Source organism: Phyllobates terribilis, unplaced genomic scaffold (assembly GCF_046119375.1).
Source record: "Phyllobates terribilis strain yellow unplaced genomic scaffold, ASM4611937v1 Scaffold_4__5_contigs__length_816908805, whole genome shotgun sequence".
In the NCBI taxonomy this organism is placed as follows: domain Eukaryota; kingdom Metazoa; phylum Chordata; class Amphibia; order Anura; family Dendrobatidae; genus Phyllobates; species Phyllobates terribilis.
Genome location: NW_027362764.1, coordinates 305,648,414 through 305,672,012, shown reverse-complemented (window position 1 = coordinate 305,672,012; position 23,599 = coordinate 305,648,414). Strand labels below are relative to the sequence as shown.

General features: G+C 43.0%; 1 protein-coding gene across 1 annotated transcript; it reads right to left on the bottom strand.

The window, feature by feature from the left end:
* Positions 1-5,985: 5,985 nt before the first annotated feature.
* On the bottom strand, positions 5,986-20,660 carry LOC141264653 (uncharacterized). The gene is made up of 7 exons (XM_073676924.1): positions 20,603-20,660; positions 18,879-19,094; positions 18,631-18,790; positions 12,062-12,254; positions 8,922-9,041; positions 6,877-8,818; positions 5,986-6,035 (listed from the first exon to the last, which is right to left on the bottom strand). Exons 1-7 carry the CDS (start codon positions 20,658-20,660, stop codon positions 5,986-5,988), a joined length of 2,739 nt encoding a protein of 912 aa, XP_073533025.1.
* Positions 20,661-23,599: the final 2,939 nt, after the last annotated feature.

Sequence of the window (23,599 nt, the reverse complement as noted above, 5' to 3'; positions counted from 1 at the left end):
TGGATACAACAAAGCAGACCTTAAATTCTTACCAGAAAAAGGAACCATATGGTCAGGAGGTGGGATCCTGAAACCTTCCAAAAAACCATCATTAATAATCCTGGCCTTCGATTGATCAGGATATCTACTTAGAAAGGGGACCATCCTTAGCAGATTCACTGGAGTCACCCCCTTGACCGGTACTCACAGACATCTTTCCTTTTCCTTTTTTGAAGCATTTTGCTGCCCCATGGGAGCTCCCGTTGCAATGGGAACAAACGTGCTTGAACTTACAGCCGTTCCCATATTTGCACTGGCCATCATTAAATTGCCAGCACGTTCCCGACTTTTCTTTTCCTCCCTGTGCTCCCTGACTACCGCCACCCAGTCCCAACAATTGACTCCTGCTTCCTCCGCTCCCGTGAAATGACTGCCCGTATCCAGCAGGGGCCATCACTTTTAACCAAAGGCCAATATCTTTCTGGTCCCACTTAATCTCAGGCCGCACCATCTTCCTCTGCCTGAATTGCTCGTCGTACCTCAGCCAAGTTTGTCCCCCGTAAGTATGATGCGCTTCCCCAATCGCGTCTAAGTAACAGAATAAACCCGAGCAATTTTCAGGAAACTTTTCCCCAATGACACCGGCCAATATAGCAAATGCTTGAAGCCAATTTGCAAAAGTCTGAGGGATCAAGCGCCACCTGCGCTTCTCCTCCTCTTCCTTTTTGCTATCATTCTTCCTCCCCTTGTCTAAATTAAACTTCTCCAGGGGAAGGAGGGAGAAAATGTTGACATATTCATCACGCCAAATTTCCCCCTTCACCTCTTTTTTCAAATTTGCCCCCAGTGGCTCCTCGAAGCACACGTACACCTCACCCTTTGCCCTATCATCCAGCTTCACAGTATTGCCCTTGTCCTTTTCCGTCTGAACCGATACCGAAACGCCCGTAGATGCTACCTCTGTGCCCGCCGAAGACCCTACCATAATGCAACTGGGTTGCAGCAACACCTCCTGGCCTGGTAACCAGGCTCCTACGGGGGATGCCCTTGACCCACCCGCTGCCCCGCTCTCCATTCTAAGCAAAATCTGTGACATGTTATGCAAGATATCCCTAATCCCCGATACCTCTGCACTCCCGGGACCGCCTAAACTCCTTCCCCCCCCTGGCCCTGCAAACTGACCACTACCTCCCCCTAGCAAAACAGCCCCTGCGGGCGACAAACAAGACATAGAATCATACTCATGCAGCTGCGCAGGTGCTGTGTCCCCGCCAGCCGGAATTCCTGAGTCCTGACGATCACCTCTTCGTCACGGTCACCGCTGGAATCTGATCCTTCTGTGTCCGTTCGCCACTCAAGGCCCACTCCCCTGGCCTCCACGTCACCAGGGGGGACCTGAACGGTCACGGATGCTGCAGACTGTCTTCTCCTCGACGATCGCCTCCCGCCAGACCGTCTTGTACTCCTGGATGAAGCTCTGGGCCTCCTCCGGCTACCAGACCCAGACGCACAGGCCTGATCCGTGCTGCCAGAACAGACGCTGCCAGGCAGCGCGGTGTTGCTGCCCGCCGCTCCTTCCCTTATGCGTCGTCCATGTGAGCCAGGCAGCAGTGTTTCCCTGGACTGCTGCCTGCCCGCAGATGCTTGCCTCCCTGGTGTCATAGCGATCCTCCCAGCAGGCACCCCGACAGGAGCATCGCCAGTGGTGCCTGCGGTTTCCTGCGCTGCTCCCCCGATCATCCTGGGCCCTCTCCCCTCGTTATGGCCCCCATCGCTGGTAGCAGCTGGCCTGTGTGGCCCAGCTGCAGTGCGCATGCGCCGCTCAGCCGGGGCCCGGACCTCCGGCTCCAGCGACGCTGTTCCCGCAGGACGCTCTTCGCCGTGCAGCGCCAACAGGCCGGCTGGATGGATTCCTGCCGGGGCGATCATGGCGGGCAGGGACCACACCATCTCGCTGTCCTCCCGCAAGGTCCCCGGAGGGGCTCTGGAGCCTGCGCCTGTTGCGTGTGGATACCTCCGGTGACAGTCTCTCTGGGGGCCAGGTCCTCCTGCTCCTTCTCACAGCTCCAGGCGGTGCTCCCAGCAAAGCAGACAGCTGGGCCTCCAGCCATCCCCCTCTCCGTGACCTGGCGACGTCTCTGAGCTGGCCCACCAGGTAAATCACTCTGCTGCTCCTCAGGGACTGGCGGTTTTCCCGCACTTTTCCCTATATATACACCTCTCCCACTACCCGCCCCCAACTTCCCCTTATCCAATCCCCAAGACCGCTTTATTCAAAAAGGGGGGGGTGAAACCTCCAGGCCAATCCCGGTCATGGGTGGCTTCCCCCTAGCTGTGCTGTCTCCAGCCCCCTCCTTACACACACCCACACTGTATACGCCGTACGCACCACACACAGTATACGCCGTATGCACCACACACACTGTATACGCCATTTGCAACACACACACTGTATACGCCGTATGCACCACACACACTGTATAGTGTATGCACCACACACACTGTATACGCCGTACGCAACACACACACTGTATACGCCATACGCACCACACGCACACTGTATACGCCGCACGCACCACACACACACTGTATGCACTGTACGCACCACACACACACACACACACACACTGTTTACGCCATACGCACCACACACACATACTCTGTTTACGTCGTATGCAACACACACACACTCACACACACACATACTCGTTTAAGTGCTTTAGGGGGACACCTGACTGGAACATGTATTGTGGGGACTACCATTCCCTGCAGTGATATTAACAAAGCAATCACATAGGAATATTTAAGTGCAATGTGTAACCACAGTTATCACTTGAGCTAATCAATATTGCTTAAAATAAGGGAAATAAGGAACCTGACTTTTACTATCCTTGTGAGACCGTTTCATGAACAATGACCATCTGAGGACATCTGTAAATACACACATCTCAGGGTTTTAACCACCTGGGGACTAAGATATTTTTCTGCTGTTAGGTCACTAACAATGGAGGTCTATAGGAGAAATTACAAAGCTTTGGTCCCTAATTGCGGACACTGCACAGACGGGCAAATACATTCGTATGGGAGAGTCCTAACTTGTTGAAAAAAAAATCACCACACCAAGACCATGCTGTTTTTTTAAACAAACTGCCAATTACCCAAAGAAATACAAAGTGAGAAAATGCTCCATCTACAATGCTTTTCATTTTGTGGTTATTATACTTTCCCTGTTCAGTTCTAGCCAATCTGTCAGCAGCATTTTTCTGCGAAAAAAAACAGGCATAAACATTTAATGATCTGTTTGAGAACAAAAAATGTTTGATTTGCCCATAATAACCAATCACAGCTTTGGTATCAACCTCTGATTAGTTGCTATAGGTGATTAAGACAGAGTGATAAGTACAGGCCAATGGATTTTTATAGAAAATGGTGCGTGTAACACCAGCCTTACCAATTTTACCATTGATGTTGCATTCAGGCCCTTAAAGTTCATGTATTATTTCCTTCCTGCAAAATGACCTAACTCTACATTAAAGGGGTATTCTGGGAATACAGAATTCTCAGTACCTGGCAGGACACCTGTAAGGAGAGAAGGGGGACTGGTGCTTATAGTCTCGTCACCGGCGGCCTTCCATGCCATGCAGCAGCCTCCATCACCGGCGCCGCAAAGTCCCAAAGTGTCGGGCCGGCATCTATCGTTCATGTTACCGGCGGCTACTCACGCTTCACTGGTTAGGCTATATCTGCTTCTGAAGCCTGTGAATGGCTAGCAATCACGTGTACAATGACGTGGTGCCAGACACTTCTGGTTTTTGTAGCGCCGGTGACGGGAGCCCCTGCTCAGGACAACAGACCGCGGGTGATGGTAAGTACCTGTCTGCCTCCTATCACTACAGGTGTCCTGCCGGCTGACAAGAATTCTCTATTCCTGGAATACTCCTTTCAGCTTTTAAGAGACTAGTTTACAATTGACATATGGTAACATGATTTGAATGAAGTGAGCACAAAGGCAGTACTAATATACAGCTGGGCTATTGCTATAATGGATGGGGTTGGAGCGAACTATGATCCCAGTACTGAAGTTAGACAGTAATACAGTTAGACCTACAGTGTAGGTAAATTAATAAATAAATGTGACAGACACATATTGAATGCCAAAGTAACAAATTTATTCAACATTTTATATAAAATACATATGTAAAACAATTGAAGTTGCAGGGTTGAAACAGAGTGGAGTAAGAACAGTTCACAAGTTCTGGAAGGAGGGCGAGTACACTGAGGTCACAAAAAGCCTTTGGTAAAACAGATCAAAATCTTGGAGTTTCTTTTAGTAATACCTTTGTTGGTTCTGGGTTTCTGGGAAACCTTCTTTCCATTTAAAATTTAAGTTGAAATTAACCCAAAACTATTTAGTCATGTTGACCTATGTATCATCAACTAGACACAATGTTAGCAATGGTAAAATGCTTTAGAGAAACCGAGAACAAAAATAATTTCATTCTATCTAATACTTACCATTCAATATGTCCAAGTAAAAGCTTATGTACCTGAGCAACATAAGCATACAGCACTATGAAAATAAGTGAGAAAAACAAAACGCACAGTCAAGATTTACAGGTGTGCTATTCATATAATAGGGCCTATTGATATCCCTAGTGTACCATATCAAATAAAGGACAAGCGGCTATATTGCACACCTGCTTGTACTATACCACTTTCAGACATGCAGGTACGGGAATGGGGGCAAGTATAAAAAATACATCCCCGGATTTCCTGTTCCACCTACTATAAGCCCCATGAGTTTGAGGCTCAGAGTAGGGGATAGAACTGTTAGGTTTTAGGTACAATTAAATTTCTTTTGTTCTTTTCTAGTATGCTAACCTATAATTTAACCAAACTTAAAACCCGGTGCCTGGCTCAAAATGTTGTGTTTATTCTATCGGATTGCGTTTTAGAGCTGTTATGCGGTTCTTTATGTAAAACTTAACAGCAAGCCAGTTTTTGTCTTTCAGTGCAGATGGTTCTGCAGCGATACATGCCACGCAGTCATTTTTTCCAGGCACTTTACATTTATGAATAAATGTAATCATATGTTTCTCTACAGCCTTCACTTCCTCCCTGTTCCAAGGTATCTTCTTTACAGGTTTTCGGCCTGAAAAATAAAAAAAAAATATATTTTTTAAAATACCTGTTTTCATATCAATACATGAGAATTGCATGATATAGTATTCCAATACAACAATATAAAATTTAAAGGAACACATGCCTTCTGATTTCTGTAGTTTATGGTCCTGCCCAAGCTCTGACTCACTTTGGTGCTGAATTTGTTCTAAAGAAGAAAAAGATTATATATATAAAATATATACTGTATATACTCGTGTATAAGCCAACCCCCCCGACTTTTAACATAAAAAAGTGGGAAAAAACTTTGACCCTCATATAAGCTGAGGGTGGGAAATACAGCAGCCTGTGCCCCTCTGTAGCCCCCCACTGCTCTTCTGTAACCAGCCTGTAAGTCCCCTGTACCCTCCTATAGCCAGTCTGTAGGTACCCTGTGCCCTCCTATGCTGGGTTGGCCAAGAACAAGTCGGCACCGGCAGGGTTGGCTGGGAAATGTAGCAGCCTGTGCCCCTCTGTGCCCTCCTATAGCCAGCCTGTAGGTCACCTATGCCCTCCTGTAGATACCCTGAGCCCTCCTACAGTCCTCCTGAGCTAGGTCGGCTGAGAACAAGCCAGCACCAGCAGGGTCGGCCAGGAAATGCAACAGCCTGTCTGTAGGTCCCCTGTGTCCTCCTGCAGTTTTCCTATGCTGGGTTGGCTGGCAATGTTGGCTGGGAACGAGGTGGCTCTGCAAATTTTTATTTTTTTTACTGACTCGTGTATAAGCCGAGGAGGCTTTTTCAGCCCATTTTCTGGGGTGAAAAAACTCGGATTATACTCGAATATGTACGGTATATTCATATTTATTTTGTGGACATCTTTATAAAATTGAAAAGCTACATACCTTCAGGGGATTTGCTCATCTTCTGACTCATCGCTGTAGAGCTGTACTGGTTCTAAAGCAAAAATACAAATCACCAATGTGAATGAATATGCTATAGAAAATGTTCAAAAAGTAAAAAATAATCCTATCCTACAAAGTCTATATATGTTATGTGAACCCAGTAATCAATACATTACATACTAGGTCAACATAATATATACAGATGGAGCAAATAAATTCCTGTGTCGCATGGTGTGCCAGTGAGAAGCACTGGCACGCCATGCCACACAAGGCATTTACATTCACTGTGCAGCCACTATTGCTCGCTGCACAGCGACTGCTAATAGAACGCAGCCGATTCTTTTGAGCCGGCCACGTCCTATTGTATTCTCGGCGGCCGCCCGGGGTTTAAGTAAAGAGATTGCACTGTATCCCAGGCGGGTAACTGCTGCATCTTGCAGCAGACACCCGCGGGCAACACCTGCGATCGGGTCCCTAGCAACCACTCGCTGGCTTCTCTGGTTACAGGGAGTCAGCGGGCAGCTACAGGCAGCAGTGCTGCAATGTTAATTTAACATTGCTGTGCTGCTGAGGCCGCAGCTTCCTTGGCAACCCTTGTTGCCCAAGGAAGCTACGGTTCCGCGGCGGTGGTTAACACGGCTGATTTTGTACAGATCTGTTGCTCCGTGAATCACGGAGCAACGGATCCGTAAAAACGGCTGTGGATAACCACGGTCGTGTAAACCTGGCCTAAACATACCCAAGATAATAACACTGATATCCATCAAACAGAGTTGTTTAAAATAGAAAAGAAGTATTTCTGGAGACAGTAAATCAAAGGCTGTGCAGGTAAGCTGTAATTTTACAGAACAAAAATTACATACTCAGAAATGGATATTTTCCTCATTACTAACCCTCTGGATCAATGCTGATATCCTCAAAATTTTTGCCTTTAAATTCAGCCAGTCTTCCTTTTTCAAGAGCCAACAGACGTTTGCTGATCTTGGCAAGCTGTAAGGTTCCTTCTGGGAGGCGGTAATATTGTCTGTGCACCTTAATGTCGTGGCCAAGAAAGTCTGCTAATTGATCTAACTCTGTGTCGTTTAAGTTCAGAACTTTTGTTAGAGTAGCAACGTGCTTTCGTAGCTTGGTGGAAGTCAGTGTTTCAGGATTTTTAGCTCCACATTCTTTAGCAAAAAAGCGTATACAATCATATCCTCTGAAATGTGACAAAGCCTCTGGTCTGGCAAACATGTGCACATTTTCAGACAGCACTCCACAAACTGTACGCTTCTCTACAAGAAGTGTCATTGCATTATGCACTGCTGATGTTAAAAGGATTGGAACTTTTCTACCTCGTTTACCTCGGATTTCAATTCTTGTGAAATGTTGGCAAAGCTTTTTTTCTAAGTCAGAAAGTGCTAAAGCAACATCATCATGCAGATGTGAAGTATCTCTTGAAGTAAAGCTACTTAAGAACATCTTAGGAACTTCAACCTCTCGTCTTCGATTGAATAAGATTAGCTGTGCAAGTATAACTTTTGCAAGTAATGTCCATTTTTTAACTGAGGGAGCAGTTGACAAAAGGTTATAGTACTCCTGCAGTTTTTCGTCAAGATACAAGTGCATTTTTTTCACTTCTTCAGTGAAAGGTAAAAGCTGAGGAGTGTTCCATTTTGTTTCTTTTAGAGATTTTAAGGCAGCTGATGAGATTAGCTCATTCCATCTTGTTTCATACAACTTTCGGAAGTTGCGTGCATTCTCCACTCTGTCTTGGCATCCCTCCACCATTGCTTGGCATTCCAGAATACTGGAAATTTTCACCAAGCTATAGCCAAGCTTCAGTGCCAGTGATGGAATTTTAAATGTATTAGTTTCTTCGTCATAGCCAGCAAGAACTCTCACAGAATTTATGGCATGCATAAAGTTTGATGGGACAATAAAGTCTACAAGTTTGAAAAGAGGAGAACATTTTCTGGCCTCTAGTACTAACCTTACAACTTCTCTAAGTTTTTGACGGATGTATTCGTGTTTATCAACTTCCGATCCGATTCTGTTATAGAGATGCTGACCCATCTGTACAATGGAGCCATCACTTTTAATTGTGGCTGAAATTTCATCTGGTCTCATATAGCTTAGAAGCTTCCAAAAACCACTGCTAATTCCAGGTGGCATGGGCCCCATAAAGGCACAGAGAGATTGCACTTTTTTTCTCCCAGGGCTTGATGATGTACTTGTTTGGTTTAGTTTACATTTTTTCATGTGTCTCCAGAGATATTTTTTGACAAATGAGCCTTGGCAATGAATGCAGTGCATGAAATCTTTGGGAGAATTTTCTTTTGTGGGCTGTTTAAATGTAACAAGAACTCCACTTCCAGTTCTAATTACATTAGAATTGTGAGCAAAGTTGCCCCGATTTCGAAGATGTTCTAAAGACCTTCGCCTTTCTTTTGAGCCCTTTGCAAACTTAAATGCACCTGCGACTTCAGGTTCACTTTTATGAACATGTTTGAGATGTCTTGCAATTTTCATGAATGGTTTCTCGCAGTAAAAACAATACTGTTTTTTATTATACATCCTTACACCACTTTCCCTTTTGGAAAGTACCTGAACTGACACAGAGTCAGATATTTCTTTTTCCATGTTCAAAACACTGGTGCTATCAGATAGTAAATCAGTGTGTGGAGAAGTGTTGGTCTTTGTATTCTGTTGATGGCTCTGTAATGGCACCTCTTCATGGATGGTGCTTGTTTCTGAACTGCTCTCCTCAGAAAAGTCTGGTAAATATTCTTCTTCGCTGTTTTCTAGGCTAAAATCAGAGCTGTTTTCAATGTCAGAGATAGTGTTCATATTTTGCTGTAATTAAAATCAAACACATTGATACATTTAATGGCATCCTTTCACTTGTTTTAATGTTTAAACAAGTAGAAAGATAGCTGAAACATGATCTTGAATTTACCTCAATCTTTGGTGAGGTGGCTTGCTGTGTATGGAGACATGGTGCAGTTTCGGGGCTACTGTAGCAGGACACCTCTAGATCCTTCTGGTTTTCATTTGTAACCATGGGTTTGTCAGCCACCTACATAGTTTAAACATAGGAACAGTACCAAATTAACAACCAAATTTGTTTTTATTTATACCTGAATTGCAGCAGGTGCTGATATGACTCTTAAGCTGTGGTTCTCCTATTGCAGTATATGGGGCAGACATGGCTTCAGAATCAAAATATGGGCACCCTTGGGACTTCGGTGGGTGCTTCTGCAGAAGCCAGGGAGAGGGGGAGCTGTCAAAACTTGCTTCCGGACTTCATGTGAGGTGGACAATGCCTCTCATAACCTGCAGATGGAGCAAATATTTTCTTGTGTTCTATCATGCCACGAGGCCCGATTTTCTGCGCCTACATAGTAAGACAGGACACAAACCTGTAAAAAAAAGTAAATAAATCATGGCAAATTTACTTTAGCCGCGGGCAGTCCTGCATATACAATAGAACACGGACGGCTGAATAGAAGCGGCCATGTTCCATTAAAATCGTGGCCACGTTCTATTTATATTCGCCGCTGCAAATACAATAGGGCGCATCTAGCTCAATAGAACCGGCCATGTCCTATTTACATTCGCTGTGCAGCGAACAATAGAAGCTGTACAGCAAATGTAAATGCCTTGTGTGGCATGGCGCACCAGCGCTTCTCACTGGTACGCCATGCCACACAAGATTTCTTTTTCTCCATCTGTAAGTTATTGTGTATATTCTACCTGACAGGTTTCCTTTTAAATGAGTTTTTGAGTTTTGCATGTTAATGCAATATCATCAGGATAGGCTTGAATCTGATCAGAGGGTGTAGAGCCACCATAGCAAGATCTACATTGTGAAAGGAGCCAGAAGCAGACAGCTCAATTTACTATGCAGTGGCCATGCCAGACTGCAGCAGCTCAGCTCCCATACTAGTGACTCTGAACTGAGCTAAAGTAACCTGGCAGATCCATTACACAGTGAACAAAGCCATCTGCTTCTGGTTCTGTAGGGAGACATCGCTGAATAGCAGATTAGTGGGAGTGTCAGATGTCTGCACCTCACCAATCAGTATTTTCAACACTAAAGACAAATAGTGTGATTGGTGCATGACCTGAAATGTGTGTGAGTATGTCCCCACGAGCACTGTGACCTGAAAGGAAGAGGCAGGGTGCTTTGAATGTTGGTTATGAAGTCTGGATGTGGTGAATGTCCCCACTTGGTGCATGACCTGAAATGTGTGTGAATATGTCTCCACGAGCACCGTGACCTGAAAGGAAGAGGCAGGGTGCTTTGAATGTTGGTTATGAAGTCTGGATGTGGTGAATGTCCCCACTTGGTGTATGATCTGAAATGTGTGTGAGTATGTCCTCACGAGCACCATGACCTGAAAGGAAGAGGCAGGGTGCTTTGAATGTTGGTTATGAAGTCTGGATGTGCTGAATGTCCCCACTTGGTGTATGACCTGAAATGTGTGTGAGTATGTCCCCACGAGCACCGTGACCTGAAAGGAAGAGGCAGGGTGCTTTGAATGTTGGTTATGAAGTCTGGATGTGGTGAATGTCCCCACTTGGTGCATGACCTGAAATGTGTGTGAGTATGTCCCCACGAGCACCGTGACCTGAAAGGAAGAGGCAGGGTGCTTTGAAAGTTGGTTATGAAGTCTGGATGTGCTGAATGTCCCCACTTGGTGTATGACCTGAAATGTGTGTGAGTATGTCCCCACGAGCACCGTGACCTGAAAGGAAGAGGCAGGGTGCTTTGAATGTTGGAAATGAAGTCTGGATGTGGTGAATGTCCCCACTTGGTGCATGACCTTGTTGTGGAAATATCTATGAATTCACTAGATAGATAAGTTCTATAGTTCTAAAGTATTGTTCAATGTGTAGTCAAGTCTCTTATTAGATGTCTAGAAGACTGTGACCTTTAACTCTGCTTTCTCTAAACACAAAGTGTTCAGCACATTCTGTAATGTCCTAAGTAGTTTATCTATATTGCCTATGTGGCTATCCTTGGACATTAAGACCCAGGATAAGTTGAAGTATAAACACTTATTAGTATACTTGTTAACCAGTTTTCTGTCTAACCATATCATTTTCTTAGTAATTTCTTTGTCCAATACTGCCTCCAAAGGTAGGATGCTGCATTGGTACTGTGTACTCATAACTAAACTGAAATTCGTTGAAATGGAGCCGACATGACGAATATAACCCATGTTTATATATACTAACCAATTATCTTCTGTAAATTAACAGATGTTTTGTTACCTCACCATGTGATATAATTGGAGGTATTTAACCTCGTCCATTGTAATTATACAATACAACCTTTTCCAAAACTCTACGACATTGTGTGGCGTAGATTTATTGGGCTCGCAAGCAAAGGGTAATGATAATTGCGGACACGAGTTATCCAACCATGGAGATATACCTTTAAAGCATAGGTGTATATCTCCCATTATTTCCTTATCAACCTGAAATGTATACATCATACTTTACAGCTGTTTATACATTTCTCCTGCTACCCTGTGCTCATTACATATTTGACAACAAGGACTCAAACACACAGGCATCTGTCTTCAGTTTTTTTAGACGCTTTTTTGATATTGTCATTTAAACTGATGCTTTTAAAGAGCATTCAGCTTTTTCAGCTGCCCCTCTCATGTTAATAGGTGAGGAGAACAGGCTGCGCTTAAATGGCAAAGTGTGTGTGTGCTCCCATTGAAATCAATGGGACTGTAATACATGCCTTTTTTTGATAGTCAATTAAACGCGTCAGATTCCTGTGTGTTCAAACACTGAATAAATACTTCTATTCATGCTTATTTTGGCCAAGAACTGATATGTGAAGAGAGGTGAATAAGGTACTGCAAGACACTTCTGTGGAACAATAATGGCCATGTTGATATTGATCTCACCAGGCCCTTAATTCACTTGATAGCTGTCATCAGTAGATAGGACACCTTCCATACACTGTACATTAAATGGGTGTCTGGTCTTTGTAGTGATACATTTAGTAATTTGTAGTTTTAGACACCTAATAAATGTCTTTAGATTGAATATTCTAACAAAGTAATATAATTATACCTTTTCTCTCCAAGGGAAACTACTATCCCCATAATTGTATGTAATTTCTTCTCCAGGGTTGATGTCGCTAATGGCAAAAAGGCACAAATGTGGCTTTTTTTCAACCATAACTTTCTTCATTTTGCAATTTGGGTTTTTATATTCATCATTAACTAATCTTCCTAATGAGTCATTGTCTTGGGATGCATCAATGCTGATATAAAAGAAAAAAATGTACGTGAATCTTGACATGTAGAAATAACTGGTTGATTATAATATAACCAAGATAATACAAATGTATTTAAAGGGAGTCTGTCACTAGTTTTTTAGCGTGGAGTTTTACTAAAAGATAGGTAAGCCATGGAACAGTGGGCAGAGTGCAGAGGAAGGCAACATCTTATTTAATCTAAGCTATAAAATGTTATATGAAAATGAGCATGGCAGGAGTTCTCATGGTAATGAGGGGCATTATGCAGCCCTTCAGCACTGTGAAACTCCAGTAAGGGATGGGAATAGCCCCCCTCATAACAATGAGGACTAATCCTGCTTGTGGAGCTCATTTGCATATAAATTGTGATGAGCAAGCACCAAAGTGCTCAGAAGAGGGGAAGGTGTCCGGATAATACTACTAGCAGGAAACAGCCTGCCTCAACGTATCCCTGCCCTCTGGCGTACAGGCCAAAGTGCCGGATGGAAGGCAAACCCAAGGATACACTCCATGGAGACATGGTGGGCGGGGACAGCCTGGGAACACTCCTACAGTGTCACTGCAGAAGGCTTTACCGGCTGTCCCTTCCCACATTGACGCACATGGAGTTTCCATGTGTTCCCACCCACCAGCACGTCAAAGTGGGTGGGAAGAACAGGGACTTTGAATTTAGTAGTTCCTGCTCACATTTGTGAGGCGCTGGTGGGTGGGAACAACAGTGTGTCATCAGGGGGTTGGAGCCTGCACCCGACGCATCATATCACGCAAAAAGACGCTGCACGCAGCCCTACCCGGAAGCACTCCAGGCCGGGCAGTGTCAGGAAAGTGACACCACAGCGCCGCCGACCGGAGGACGGACCCATGGACTGCTGGCAGCGTCTGCAGGAGCAGGGGAGTATAATTTATTTTTTTGCCCTGACAGAACTCCTTTAAAGCTCTATAATTAAATAACATAAGTTGGTTTCTGCTGTCTGACCACCGTGCCTACCAAACAGTGAGAGAACTCCACACTGAAAAACTGGTGACAAAATTCCCTTGTTACAGTCATCTTAACATAAGAAATGACACTGGTTGACATCTATTAAAGGAATTTGTCACCAGTTTGATGCTAGCTAAACTGCCAACAGCCATGGAAAGGGAAAGCATACATCTCTGCTTTTAATTTAGACATTTTGCTGCCTGTGTTGTGCTGGTAAAGTCAGAGAGGCTACATCTTCACTGTAATGAAATCCTATTACCCGACCAAACAATATATGGTCTGTAACCCCTATAATACTAACAACACCAACAAAAAGTTCAATTAGGGAAAAGGAGGTGAAACGGACGGGGAAAAAAAAAAAAAAAAAGAATCCCTGTACTATAAGTAGTTACCTCTATTATCCTGTAGATAATCCCAGACTGACACAAAAGGGGTTTGAATCAAAAAATTATATAAATTTGTAAATTTTTATTGCACAATATAACATTAAATTTACACAATAGTGATAAAAAAGAGTAAAAGTGGATGGGGAGGAGAGAGGACAGCTAGAGAAAGCAGGGTAAAACGGAAATACCCTGTTCAGAGACTAACATCCCCAGAAGCAGCTTACAATATATACCAGGTTTAAATATAGGCTGTCAACTAGATAGTGTGATTATATAAGGTCCTGGCAAAAAATCATGCCAGGTAATGTCAGGTCTACCAATGGAAGTGCAACATGGAACATATATGCAAAACTATAGTGGATTATAAGTTAAGAGATGACTTTTCCATGTTATCAGATCAATAAGTTCATATGGTTTCCATCACCTTGAGTCATTGTAGGTAGGTAGATACTAGGACAGCGTGGAGTAAGGTGCTGGGGATGCCTGGCAGCCTCGACGCGCGTTTCGCGCGGAAATGGCTTCGTCAGGAGGCGTGGCTAACGTGCAGGAAAGGGACACCTTATATATGTGAATATGCCAATCAGAGGCATTCGTATAGCGAGGCCCCGCCCCCGGCGATGACACGGGCGCGGCACGCCACACGCGGCAGGCAAAGGGATAGACTGTCCCCTCCGTTGCCACGGCAACGCTCCCCGCCCACGACGCCGCCAGAGCGGAGACGCGCCAACACGGAGGGAAGGATAAAGTGAGAATGCGTGATACGGTAAAAAGCAAATACCGATATGCCAAATCTCATCGGGGGTGAAATTTGTACCAGACGGAGTCGCTCGCATAGCGAAGCCCAGCCCCCAGCAATGATACAGGCACGACAAATTATGCGCTGCCCGATGAGGAGGGGGTGAGCCCCCCGTCGCCGTAGCAACGCGCCCAGCCCACGGCACCGCCGGACCTGGGACAGGTCAGCAAGGGAGACAGGAGGTATAAGATAATATAGGATATATAGAGCGAGTATAAGTGAACAGAAAGCTGTAGAGAAGTGCAGCGCAATGTCAGCACACGGAACGGCCGTTTCACTGTGTCGCAAGGCGCTGCACTCCCATTAGCAAAGGATATAAAGTCAAGATCCCATGAAAACAAGGGGGGGGGAAGAAATAGCCAAATGGACAATAGATCTCTATACAGAAAAGCAGATGATCATGTAAATGAAAATGGATATTACATATATAGATAGGCATGAAGAAGACCGTTAAGCCGCCAAAGAATATATATGACAATATGCAAAACATATAATTTACATTTGAAATGTCTTATATGAAAATAGGGTAACTTTTAAGATAGTAATATTATTATTATATAAGTTCAAAAATATACTCCTATAATAAAAAATAGTCAATCAAGACAGAAAGTCGTAAATGTATAGGAAAATATATTAAAGATATCAAAAACCTAAAGAATAGATTTGGCTACTAAATCTTAAATATGAGAATAATAGTACATATATTCTATATATTCTTCCATATTGGTTCTTGTCATCCAGAGGTTGTAAACATGATTATTGTATTAGTTGATTGAAGAGATTGTCCATTCAGAGGTAATTGGTTGTTTTCCAAAGTTCTTCGAAGTATTCAATAGATCGTATCTTCCGCTAGCTTGGTACACAAATGAAGTTCATTCGGATAGTTCGCACCTCCCTATGATCATGGCATGGTAATCTAAATCAGATGAATAAAGGAAAATGTAAAATAAGAGCATAAAAAAGGTACAAAAGAGTACTGACCCGAGAGAGTGAGGGGAAGATAACAGAAGGTGTCAGAATAAAAATAGCGCAGCACTTAAATTTACAAAAAAGACTTGAAACTGACCCTATCATTCAACCCCTTTGGGGAGATAGTGTCCAATAGTACAATCCACCGTGTCTCTTTTTGAAGCAGCTTCTTTTTAATATTTCCTCCTCTGATCCCCATATATATATGATCAATACCCCGAACTGTTAACCCACGTGGGTTGCCTTTATGACTTTCTAAGAAGTGCTTTGGTATTGTTTTGAGGGAGTTGGGATCAGTACAGGAAGAGGCGTTATTGATATCTCTAATATGTTCTTGTATGCGTACTTTTAAGGCTCTGGTGGTCATGCCTATATAGATTAGTCCGCAGGGACAAGTGAGATGGTAGACAACTGCTTCAGTGTTACAGGTAATATGGTGGACAATGCGAAAGGACCTATCTCCATTGGAGTTGCAGAAATGTGATACATTTGGTAAAAATCTGCATATCGAACATCTGCCACATGATGAACTGCCCCAGGGCGGACCTTTGCTCCTAGCTAAAAACGAATTTTTGGGGGGAATATAGTGGCTATTAGTTATTAAGTCACTCAATGTGTTAGATTTCCGCCAGGTAACAACTGGTCGGTTAGGGAGCTGACTTTTTAAATCTTTGTCAGTCAGTAATACTGACCAGTGTCTCATCAAGATTTTTCTAATATCAGACCAGTTGTTATTGAACGTCGTTATAAATCTGGGGTATGAGTTTTCTGTAAGTTCTCCGATTTTGGGTTTAAATTTTGGGACAAGAAGACTTTTTCTGTCTGAATTTTTAGCTCTAAAATAGGCTTTGTTTACATCTCGGACAGTGGAAAACAACCAATTACCTCTGAATGGACAATCTCTTCAATCAACTAATACAATAATCATGTTTACAACCTCTGGATGACAAGAACCAATATGGAAGAATATATAGAATAGATGTACTATTATTCTCATATTTAATATTTAGTAGCCAAATCTATTCTTTAGGTTTTTGATATCTTTAATATATTTTCCTATACATTTACGACTTTCTGTCTTGATCGACTATTTTTTATTATAGGGGTATATTTTGGAACTTATATAATAATAATATTACTATCTTAAAAGTTACCCTATTTTCATATAAGACATTTCAAATGTAAATTATATGTTTTGCATATTGTCATATATATTCTTTGGCGGCTTAACGGTCTTCTTCATGCCTATCTATATATGTAATATCCATTTTCATTTACATGATCATCTGCTTTTCTGTATAGAGATCTATTGTCCATTTGGCTATTTCTTCCCCCCCCCCTTGTTTTCATGGGATCTTGACTTTATATCCTTTGCTAATGGGAGTGCAGCGCCTTGCGACACAGTGAAACGGCCGTTCCGTGTGCTGACATTGCGCTGCACTTCTCTACAGCTTTCTGTTCACTTATACTCGCTCTATATATCCTATATTATCTTATACCTCCTGTCTCCCTTGCTGACCTGTCCCAGGTCCGGCGGTGCCGTGGGCTGGGCGCGTTGCTACGGCGACGGGGGGCTCACCCGCTCCTCATCGGGCAGCGCATAATTTGTCGTGCCCGTATCATTGCTGGGGGCTGGGCTTCGCTATGCGAGCGACTCCGTCTGGTACAAATTTCACCCCCGATGAGATTTGGCATATCGGTATTTGCTTTTTACCGTATCACGCATTCTCACTTTATCCTTCCCTCCGTGTTGGCGCGTCTCCGCTCTGGCGGCGTCGTGGGCGGGGAGCGTTGCCGTGGCAACGGAGGGGACAGTCTATCCCTTTGCCTGCCGCGTGTGGCGTGCCGCGCCCGTGTCATCGCCGGGGGCGGGGCCTCGCTATACGAATGCCTCTGATTGGCATATTCACATATATAAGGTGTCCCTTTCCTGCACGTTAGCCACGCCTCCTGACGAAGCCATTTCCGGGCGAAACGCGCGTCGAGGCTGCCAGGCATCCCCAGCACATTACTCCACGCTGTCCTAGTATCTACCTACCTACAATGACTCAAGGTAATGGAAACCATATGACCTTATTGATCTGATAACATGGAAAAGTCATCTCTTAACTTATAATCCACTATAGTTGTGCATATATGTTCCATGTTGCACTTCCATTGGTAGACCTGACATTACCTGGCATGATTTTTTGCCAGGACCTTATATAATCACACTATCTAGTTGACAGCCTATATTTAAACCTGGTATATATTGTAAGCTGCTTCTGGGGATGTTAGTCTCTGAACAGGGTATTTCCGTTTTACCCTGCTTTCTCTAGCTGTCCTCTCTCCTCCCCATCCACTTTTACACTTTTTTATCGCTATTGTGTAAATTTAATGTAATATTGTGCAATAAAAATGTACAAATTTATATAATTTTTTGATTCAAACCCCTTTTGTGTCAGTCTGGGATTATCTACAGGATAATAGAGGTAACTACTTATAGTACAGGGATTCTTTTTTTTTTTTTTTTTTTTTTTTTCCCTGTCCGTTTCACCTCCTTTTCCCTAATTGAACTTTTTGTTGGTGTTATCTTCACTGTAATGAGAGTTTTCTGGGTATACCGATATGTTTAAAAGCCCTAAATCTACCTGCTATAGCTATTAAATAGCAAACTAACCCCTATTCATATTGCCCTCTTAAGGGCTAAAATACGTCCGAAAAAATTTCGGATTTCGGATCCGAAATTCGGACCCCATTGAAATGCATTGATTTCAATGGGGTAAAACACACGTCCAAATTTTTTTCGGATCGGCCGATTCAAAAAAAAAAATTCGGATGCATGTCCGAATTTTCATTTTCAGACTGAATTTCAGCCCCATTATAATAAATGGGAAAAAATTTCGGTCCGAAATTCGGTTGTACTTGTAAACGGAACCGAATTTCAGGCCAAAATTTTTTTTTTTCTTTTTTTCATTTTCCCATTTAATTTACATCCGAATTTTGGATGTCCCAAAAAAAATTCGGATCCGAAATTGTGCAAATTCAGACCCGAATTTCGGATCCGAAATTCGATCTGAAATTTTTTTCGATGTGTGTCTTAGCCCTAAGGGTGCTTCTTTATGTTACCTGATGTTTCAAAAATGGTGCTGCCTCAGTAACTGACTGCAGTGGATTCACATGATCAGCAGAGACAGGACATAATCAGGACTGGCTATCAACTGGGGAAAGATGGATACCCTCTAAAATGCATTAAAAAAACTGATTACTTACCACCATATTTTTTCATTCCACTGAAATTCGTACACAAAGTTCTTAAAATTGGGGTCCTTTATGGACCTTTTCTGGCTCTCATCCAAATTGATAAGCTCGCCTCGATATTCTGCAACAAAACTCCCTTTTTCGATTTCAGTTTCAGCAAACACTCCTCTTCCTGGAGAAAATATTTATAATTACCTAAGACAGTCATTCTAATGCATGACAATATTAAGGCAATTTAGTTAAAACTTGTTTTAACTCACCTTTAAGGGGATTGATGAATTTCATGGTCAATCCAGGTTTGTCAGTGATGGCACTGACATAATGTATGGCGTCTTTTTCGGACGTTATCCTTCGCCTTTTCATTGTGAAAATCCAGTTGCCTATATCAAAGCAAATTCTACTACTTGTAAAGTATGAAGAAAATGAAATGTAGAACATATAACATGAACTGCTTAGGAACGCATCATAGGTTAGTACTTAAAAGGATATTGTCATGTTCTAGTCATAATGCAAGCCGGACATTTTTCATGTTACCCTGTAATCGCCAGCCTGTTCTAATGCTCACAAGCCAAGATATAGGCTCAGCTGCTAAGGCTCCCCTCTGCCTTCTGTCTGGGTGCCCTGAGTTATGTCCTGTAAACTGTCACAGCGACCCAGACACACATGTGTAGTAGGGGAATATCACTGCTGAGATGCCAGTGCTAGAGCACTCGTTTGCTGTGGAGTTGAACCCTATGTGAGCAGTTCTTACCTTCAATGAGCAGAAGTCTCTTTTTTCAGATTTCAATATCTCTGTGGGTATCTGGCAGAAATATGGAATACTCTTTACTGCTAAGACTCTGCACACCACTCCCACTAAGTCACATGACTAAGACTGTATCTGTGTCCCTACAACACACTTTAGACAAATGTGTGTGTGAGCCTGTATTGTGGGGTATATATAATATATTATAGAGCTGGGAAGGATTGTTCTAAGCAGTGAGCTGTTACAGTATTTGTAGGGAAATACCCAGTAGAAGCAACAAACACAGCACCAATACCTCCCATCAGTATCCCACCACAGTGCCATGTAACCCATGCCCTACACTCCCATCTACACTAATACTATACAGGCACAAACTAGTATATCTGACTAAAAGCCCCCAAAATATGAAGAACGGCCTCTAGTTGAGTGTGGATATAAAATCTATGTGAGCAGAGCTAGAATAGAAATCACTGATCGCATTGAAGTCATTCTGACCATAAATCACCATGATATCAAGGTGAGGAGTTGTGTGTTACTGCTGGGAGGAAAGGGTTAACAGTGGAATATTACGGTGCATTTCCGTGTGCTGTGTTACTAGTCAGTGTAACAATTCAGTATGAGCTGCTTTTGGTGCCAGGGGAGGGAGATGCTCTCCTGAGCAAGATAGATGGGGAATGAACATGATATCTATATAGTGTAAGGGATATATATTCCACATACTCCGCTGTCGAGCGGCCGCAATTGTGGCCCATTTTTGCAAACTCGGGGGTCGCAAGAACGGACCGCAAATGCGGCCACAAAAACAGCGGCAGTGTGAATAAAGCGCAAATAGTAAATTTGATAAGTCATTTAAGGGTACGTTCAGACGTGGTGGATTTTTCACAAGGTTTTGCACGGAAATGCCACTGTGGCCACACACTCCATTATACCCTGTGTGAACTGCAAAAAGCAGTTCACACAGGGCGGAAAATTGCCGCCGCGGAAAGCAGGCCGCAATGCGGCAATTTTCAACCGCATCTTGTCAATTTGCCGCTCGAATTTCTTGCGGAATCTGAACGGAAATTGCTTATAGGTTAGAATTGAACCGCAGTCAGACCGCTCTTGCAACATCTAAGCAGCGTATTTTTTGGCGCTTTTGCCGCACATAAGAGCGCCAAAAAAGCACCTCAAAACCTGCAGAAAAGATAGAATTAATTTTGCCAATTGCAATAAAAAGCATGAAGTCTGTGACAGAATTACCTAACAGATGAGAATTATGGCTCGTCCACACATGCCGGATTTGTGGCGGCTGATCCATAGTCGCCAGCAAAACCAGTACTGATGTCATTTGTCGGATTATTTTCGTCCGGAAATTGATCTGGACTGCCGTTATTCTCAACCGCATCATGTCAATTTGACGGACAGGATCCGTCTGATAATTTGACATGCTAGAATGGCAGAAACCGTGGCTAAATATCAGCCGCGGCTTCTTGCGGGAATTAGCGGTGGTAAGGAACTACCGCCGCTATTCCACCCTATTACTGCCATATATACGGCGACCAATTGGTATATATACTCAGGAATACCGCCGCATTTAGCGGCCAAAGTCCGTACGGAATCTGTACAGATTCCATACGGATTCCAGACGCCATACACCCACAGCGTGTGGACGTACCCTTAGACTTAACTCAGATTTAGGGTCCGCTTAAGAGGTCCCCTTATCCTTTATATATTACACATATATCATGTTTATTCACCAACTATTTAATCGCTTAGGAAAGTTACTGGAAAGCTGGGTATGTGGGATATATCTATTACACTGTATACTGTACATATATCATGTTCATTCCCCATCTCTCTTGCTCAGTACAGTTACTGGAAAGCTGGGTATGTGGGATATCTATCCCTCATCATCCACATTACGAAACTTGTGTACACTTATATTCATAATCCACATTATGCAACCCTATGTGCAGTCACCCCAAACATATAAAGAGCAACATACAGCATAAAATAGAGAGTTGTTTGCTGTGGAGTTGAACCCTATGTGAGCAGTTCTTACTAGAGATGAGCGTTGTTCCACTCGAACTGTTCGCCAATCTCAAATTCGAGCTGTTTTGGGCGGTGTTCGAGCCGTTCGGCGAACACGAACAATTTGAGAAAAATTCGGCTGTTCGAGGTTATGTTCGATAACTGTTCGTGCACCAAAATCATAACTGGATTTTTTCTCAGTAATGATGAAAATTAATGTTAATACGCAGTTTGAGTGTACAGCGGGGTGGGGGGAGGGGCAGGGGATGGATCTCTGCAGGAACAATGAAGATCTCCATTTTTTTTTCTCTTTCCCGCATTTGCAGTGGGGAGGTGCAATCTGTCAGCCAATCAGCAGCGCACACACGGAGCGAAGTGCTTTTTTTCACACAAGCAAGGGCATGTGTCATTGGCAGTGTATGTCACATGTCCTTGCCCTATAAGACCAAGCCATTTTCCCCGTCGCCACCATTTTCTCACTGCTGCAGCTGCGTGTTAGACGGCACCGCTGTTGCTGTGTGCGCTATACCTTGTTAATTTCAAGCCAATTTTCGCACAAATATACAGATAGCTTGGGAGTAGGGAATAGTTGTGATTGCAGTCCTTTTAAGGACTAGGTTACAGCATTTCCTACGACTTTTATCAGGCAGGTCTGTGCTCTTAAATAGATAGATTATGGGAGTAAAGACTAATTGTAATTGGAGTCCTTTTCAGGACTAGGTTACATCAGTTCCTATCAGTTTTTGCCAGGCAGGTCTGTGCCAGTGCTGTGCAAGTTTTTTTCACAGCATTTGGCTGAATCTAGCAAAGCTAATCCTTTTTGGCCTATTGCAGAGTGTGTTAGTCAGTGGAGTAGCCTATCTGTGTTGCAAGATATACCACCTGTGTATAGAATACCAATTTTTTTACTGCACCTAGTGAAGTAAAATCTTTTGTGCATAGCATCATTCTATTAGTCCATCTATACTGACCTCCATCAGGTTGCAAATTGAATATAATTTTTTTCTGCATTAAGCTCTGAAAAAATATTGGGCTTCTAGCTGTGTGTGGGACTTGTTCTATTAATCCATCTATACAGACCTCCATCAGGTTGCAAACTGAATATATTTTTTTCTGCATCTACCTCTGAAAAAATATTGGGCTTCTAGCTGTGTGTGGGACTTGTTCTATTAATCCATCTATACAGACCTCCATCAGGTTGCAAACTGAATATATTTTTTTCTGCATCTACCTCTGAAAAAATATTGGGCTTCTAGCTGTGTGTGGGACTTGTTCTATTAATCCATCTATACAGACCTCCATCAGGTTGCAAACTGAATATAATTTTTTTCTGCATCTACCTCTGAAAAAATATTTGGGCTTCTAGCTGTGTGTGGGACTTGTTCTATTAGTCCATCTATACTGACCTCCATAAGGTTGCAAACTGAATATAATTTTTTTCTGCATCTACCTCTGAAAAAATATTTGGGCTTCTAGCTGTGTGTGGGACTTGTTCTATTAGTCCATCTATACTGACCTCCATCAGGTTGCAAACTGAATATAATTTTTTTCTGCATCTACCTCTGAAAAAATATTTGGCCTTCTAGCTGTGTGTGGGACTTGTTCTATTAGTCCATCTATACTGACCTCCATCAGGTTGCAAATTGAATATAATATTTTTCTGCATCTAGCTCTGAAAAAATGTTTGGCCTTCTAGCAGTGTGTGGGACTTGTTCTATTAGTCCATCTATACAGACCTCCATCAGGTTGCAAACTGAATATAATTTTTTTCTGCATCTACCTCTGAAAAAATATTTGGGCTTCTAGCTGTGTGTGGGACTTGTTCTATTAGTCCATCTATACTGACCTCCATAAGGTTGCAAACTGAATATAATTTTTTTCTGCATCTACCTCTGAAAAAATATTTGGCCTTCTAGCTGTGTGTGGGACTTGTTCTATTAGTCCATCTATACTGACCTCCATCAGGTTGCAAATTGAATATAATATTTTTCTGCATCTAGCTCTGAAAAAATGTTTGGCCTTCTAGCAGTGTGTGGGACTTGTTCTATTAGTCCATCTATACTGACCTCCATCAGGTTGCAAACTGAATATATTTTTTTCTGCATCTACCTCTGAAAAAATATTGGGCTTCTAGCTGTGTGTGGGACTTGTTCTATTAATCCATCTATACAGACCTCCATCAGGTTGCAAACTGAATATATTTTTTTCTGCATCTACCTCTGAAAA